This window comes from Merops nubicus, unplaced genomic scaffold, assembly GCF_000691845.1.
Source record: "Merops nubicus isolate BGI_N331 unplaced genomic scaffold, ASM69184v1 scaffold16074, whole genome shotgun sequence".
NCBI classification, from domain to species: domain Eukaryota; kingdom Metazoa; phylum Chordata; class Aves; order Coraciiformes; family Meropidae; genus Merops; species Merops nubicus.
The window spans coordinates 228-5652 of record NW_008602407.1 but is presented as its reverse complement, the minus strand read 5'-3'; the positions used below and the strand labels follow the sequence as shown (position 1 = coordinate 5652).

Below are 5425 nucleotides of genomic sequence, written 5' to 3'. Positions count from 1 at the left end.
CCTGCTTTCCCACTGCTCCACTCACAGTCAGTGCCTACCTCACACTGACCCACTAGAAGGTTAATATCTCATCACTCAGAGTCAGAGAAGCCCTTGAACTAAAAAAATACAAACCCTGCTTGGGCAGGATTAAGTATTTAGCTTCTCAGAATAATTGAGACCCCAGCCTTCAATTCTATTTCCCCACTGAGGAAAGCAAGCAGAGAGGAGATTGAAGTTCTCCTGGGAAGCATTAGCCAGAGGTAGCAGGAAACACCCCATGCAGTCTGAGTTACCTTGAATGGCTGTGTCCAGGAGAGCAAGAAAAACAAAACAAAGCAGAAACAAAAGCTATTGCAAACGAGTCTTCCAGAAAATGCTGAGGAGAGATGGTAAAAATCCCTCCAAGTCTCTGTTTTACTGGTTTTTAAGAATATGCTAAACTTGTGTCATCTGCATTTGGCATTGGACTTCAGATGTTTAGATAGAAATGGGCTTATTTCTACTAATTTTAATCACCAGCAGTAGAAATTTGAGTTGTAACTCTCAGCTCAGAGGAAAAAGAAAAGAACATTTTTTTTCAGGAAGAAAATAAAAAAAAACCTCATCTGTCTACAGGCAACTCTATCAGTTCATGGCTTACCTGCTTTCTTTCCAAATTCTCCCTCCAGCTCAGCCTGGGCACCAGTCAGAGGCAGATCCACCATCTCCAAGCTTACCACTTCTGCCAGTGACTCCTCTCTACTCCAGACAACTTTTCCTGGAAAGAAAAACAAGCAGACTATTGGAAAATGAACTTCTTCTCTGGGAATAGATTCTTGGAGGGAAAACCATCCCTCAGTCTAGAAGCATCTTCCAGTAGGCCCTTCCCATGCAAATCTCTGTTCTTAATGAAATGCAATATAGTGTCTATCTATCAACTATTATTATCAGTTATTTCATAAAAGACAAATACTTCATGCAACTGGAGTTGAAAAAATCCCCACAGGAACAGCAAAAGCAGCCTGATGTTTTAAAAGAGTTACAGCCATTAAGTCCACTGAAAATAAGAGATCAGAGGGTGGACAACTCGATGCCTTTTACACCCTAAAAAACCCATGTCACTGAGATGGACTTTACCCTTCCTGCAAATTAACACTGTGGTCATGAGGACCTTTTTTGAGGAAGATCTACAGCAAGACTCTCATCCCACAAAAAGTTTTGCAGTCTGCAGAAAACCCATGAAATTCAAAGTCTCTCTTTACAAAATGGACACTGCAAAACTCTTTCCTCAGATGAAATGCCCTGTGAGGGTAGGAGAGTCTCTGCTCCCTTTTTGGGGAGTTAGAACAGTTACATTCATTTTGTCCAAGAAAGCCAGAATAAAATATAATCTTTTGGGACTTGGAATTTTCTTCTTGTTCTGCAGTAAGGTGTGTGCTGTTAAAAACTGAGTGAGGTGCTTGTGGCAGGTACCTGGCTGCTGGAGGAACATCAGCATGTGGTCTTCTGTCTGCACCAAGGCTCGATAGCCCACAGAGTCATCCTTCTTCAGGAAAACTTGGATGTACAGCTGGAAAAAGAGCAAGCAAAACAGTGTGGTTAACAATCATATCATCTCCTTGGAGAAAACAGAGCTCATGAGTGAAACAAACAGTGGGATCCACCTTCCTGAAGAGCTCTACCAGCCCTGCCAAACCAGGCAGGGAGAGGACTGCAAGTCTGACACACCACAGCACTGAAATGGTCTCTCCCTGCTCACCTGCTGTGGCTTGGTACCACTCTGCTCCAGGGTAAAGGTAATGGTGGTATCCAGCAACCTCTGCCCCGTTTCAACCAGGTAGAGATTGATATTGTAGGTTTGATTGGAACAGGTTAAGGATTCCTGGAACAACAGGCAGAAAATAGTCAAGTTAGACACCCAGCCACACCAAAGGCAGCACAGGGATTTCATATCCAACAGGAACTGTGGCTTCAAAACATTTTTAGACTATATAAATGGAGCTGCTACAGAGCATCAGTCTCCAAAAAGATGCTGTAGCACATTTTCCATTCTGTTCTTGCACACAAAGGAGTAAAATTGGGCTTTCAAGAACTCCTGTTGTTGGGAACAAGAGCATGTCATACCTGCTTCTGGGAATCCCCCAGTGTGGTTCCCACGTGGAGCCCATCAGAACTTCCAGGTTTCTGGAATGAGAAGAAATAACCTGGTTGGAAACTCCAGTGAGAGTCCCAAAATAAAATCTAGGTATCTGAGTGCCTGACAAGTCTCAGCTCGACTCCAAAAAAGGATAAAAATGAAACTTTGTGAAGTTGGGTATCCCTACAAACTGAAATCCTCTAGAGGTGAGTAAAGATGGCCCCAGGCCTTGCCCACACATTGCCCAGCACAGAGAGAGCCTCAGCTTGGGGCAGTCAGGACCTGCTGGCACTACCAACATCTTCACATGCCTGAGAAGCCAATTAAATCTTCCCCTTCCCCCAGCTACTGCCCATCCTGGGCTCTCTGAAGGACAACACAACATCACACAGGCAAACCCTGCTCACCAGCTCACTCCTGCAGGTCAGCACAGCAGCCACAGTTTTCTCCCCAGTTGTTGCAAAACTCACCAGAGCTGCCTGAAAAGAGAAACAATAGCAGGAAATCATAAAAACAAACAAGAAAATCCCCAAACCTCACCCAAAACTACCCCTGCAGCAAAGTAAGCCATACAGGAATTAAAACCAGGTGATCTTCCATGGCCAGATTTTAAATTTCACTGTTTCACCATATAAAGAAAAAAAAGAAATCTCTTAAAAGACTGAAAATGCTGCTGATTAAGACAGAAACAGTTGACCTGCCACAGGCTTTAGAACCATTACATCCAGTGAGCTTCTAAAGGCTTCTTTGCTTTTCAAAACCTCTCAGCTGGCCAAACAAAGGTACAGCTGCACCACTGGCCACACAGACATGAGCCTCTCTCCACCTCAAAACCAGGAAAATACCCCAATGCTGCCAGTTGTTGGCAACAACACACACCTAGGCTGATGGCTGGATAAATGAAATCAAAGGGTTTTCAAGTGTTGCAGCCAAGAGCACAATTGAAATGAGAAGCTCAGCAGCGTGTTCAGAGCACCTAGTGTGTTGATTACAAAATACATTTAATTTACACACTCAAATTGCCTTGTTTGAAGGAGTACTAGGCTGTAGTTGGCCCTCTGGCTTGAGTGTGTGCACCCTGGTTACCTGCTGGAAGTCCCGAAGGTGGCCCAGCAGCCCCTGCTTGTACTGCAGCAGGGAGAAGTGGCTGGGGGAGAGCTGCAGGAAGAACTGAGCCCGGGAGGCACCGAGCACGTTGGGCTGAGTGGCCAAAATCCTGGGCTGGAAGCCATCATCAAACTCTAGGTCAAGTGACTGTGAAGGGAGACAAGTGTATGTGATCAGGAAAACATTTCCTTCACTGAAACAAAGCCCTTCCTTCCCAGCAGCTCCATAAGCTTCATGAAGGAGTCCCCCACATCAGATAAACACCCACCTGCAGTGGGATCTGCTTCATCTCCTGCTCTGTCTCCAAGGAGCAAACATAGAGTGAGTGTGTGGCTGTGTCCAGGCAGGCCAGCACAGCCTCCCCCACCACAGCACATGCATCACTCAGGCTCCTCAGCCACGGGGCTTCCACCCTCACCTGCAGAGAGAGGCAAAGAACCAACCTGGATGCAAGCAAGAACTTGAGTCAGAATCATTTTCACCCGTGATCCTGGGAGAAATTGGCTGATGGATCCAGCCAGGGATTTCCAGGATGTTTTTGACTAGCAGCTGCCAGTCCAGTTTTGCTTTCAGGGCATTCAGCAAAATCAATTTATTTGCCCCCAGGCAGTGCCACAGAGAGAGGAATGTTTATCTGTACTCTGACATCAATTCATTACTCTGCACACCACACCCCAGCCCATCTCCAGCTGGAAGGACACTTGTTAACATCAAATGCAGGATTTGGGATCCACAGTTGAGCACTGCTACCTGTTTGGTAATCTCTCCATCTTCTACACCAAAGGTTAACACCTGCAGGTGGCTCTGGGGGACGATTCCAAGCACGTGGATCACTCCAGTCCCATGGGAATACAACATCTGGTACTGAGTACTCTCACTGCAAGGGAGGCAGCAACCATGAGACATCCCTTTCCCTCATTATTGTTCTCAGATGTTTTCAGAAGCACTGATTCCCAGCATCCTTTCTGAGGGAACAGGCTCAGAAGTTGAAATTTCTACTTAAAGTATTTTTTTTACCTTTCTGGTAAGTTTACATTTCTACTTAAAAGTGCTTTCTTACCTTTCTGGTAAGTGTTCCACCCATTTCTGGTGCCCATTGGAGAGGTAGTGCAGGGAGATGGCTGCTTTCTTCAGCACTGCCACGTATTTCACCACATCCTGGAATGCCACCAAACTGGCCACCTGGAAACTAAGCAGAAGGGAGAGACAAGAAGTTAGAAAACTGGTTTCTCCTAGAAAAAAAAACCCCAACCAACCCTCTGTTTGAAGACTTTCTTCAAACATCTAACATCCCTTTGGAAGTACAATCTACAGCCCCCTGCATCTACCCTTGCCAACATCACCAGAAAGCATTAGAGTGGAATCTAAACACCCCAAAGGTGATGAAAGGTGTTCAATTCCAGGTTGAACATGTATTTCTCATGAGAAAATTCATCTATTAAAATAATGTCTCTCTCTTTCTCCTACTGGCTTGCTAAGAAATAGAAACAGCATTAGGTTTAACTATAGGATTCAGGTTTTCCTAAGGAATTCAGCCAAATATTACTTCAGAAATCTTGCAGCTAAGTAATTTTTCCCCATAATCCCAGTCCAAGCAAGGCCACCAACTCCTTTCTCCCTTCCTAGGCCAGGATTACACAGAGAAGGACAGAGCACAGACACAAGAGCCCACCTGCCAGTGTCCAGGGACATCTCCCAGTTCAGCCCCCCGATGTTGGTCTCCCAGGAGCGCAGGATCCGCCCGGCATTGGACACTGTGATGGCATCTGCCCGGGGAACGAAGAGCAGGAGGGGAACAGAGAGCTTGGACCCACCACACACCAACAGGGCCAGCTCACCTCGGGGTCTGACATGACAGGGACAAGGGCAGCTGGCACCCCCAGGGCAGCACCTGCCCGTGCTCCTTACCCTGCCCGTGGATCAGCATCGCGTCGATCGCCCCTTCGGGGGTCCCCTTGTCTACGTGGCGCCAGACTGCAGCAAAGAGTTGGGTGAGGACAACCTTTATTTTACCCAAAATACTTCTTTGTTGTTACTTTTAAATCTAGGCTCTTTACAACAATAAATTCATGCAGAAGTCTGTCTGCTCTAAGCAACGACTTTGGGCTTAACTTGCACCAGAGGAGGTTTGGGTTGGATCTGAGGAAGAATTTCTCTCCTGACAGCGGTGAGGGATTGGCCCAGGCTGCCCAGGGAGGTGCTGGAGTCCCCAGCCCTAGA

The 5425-nt window shown here is 46.4% G+C and overlaps 1 protein-coding gene across 1 annotated transcript in view; it reads right to left on the bottom strand.

The window, feature by feature from the left end:
* Positions 1-5179, bottom strand: part of EMC1 (ER membrane protein complex subunit 1) — a gene marked incomplete at its 5' end in the record, with an annotated part of 11015 nt that extends 5836 nt beyond the window's left edge. Inside the window, 11 exons of the mRNA XM_008938356.1 lie at positions 623-739; positions 1435-1531; positions 1721-1843; positions 2086-2145; positions 2506-2577; positions 3185-3352; positions 3474-3623; positions 3956-4082; positions 4266-4394; positions 4878-4971; positions 5114-5179. Of these exons, the coding sequence (XP_008936604.1) occupies positions 623-739; positions 1435-1531; positions 1721-1843; positions 2086-2145; positions 2506-2577; positions 3185-3352; positions 3474-3623; positions 3956-4082; positions 4266-4394; positions 4878-4971; positions 5114-5179 (1203 nt within the window). The remainder of the gene's footprint in view (positions 1-622; positions 740-1434; positions 1532-1720; positions 1844-2085; positions 2146-2505; positions 2578-3184; positions 3353-3473; positions 3624-3955; positions 4083-4265; positions 4395-4877; positions 4972-5113) is intronic.
* Positions 5180-5425: the final 246 nt, after the last annotated feature.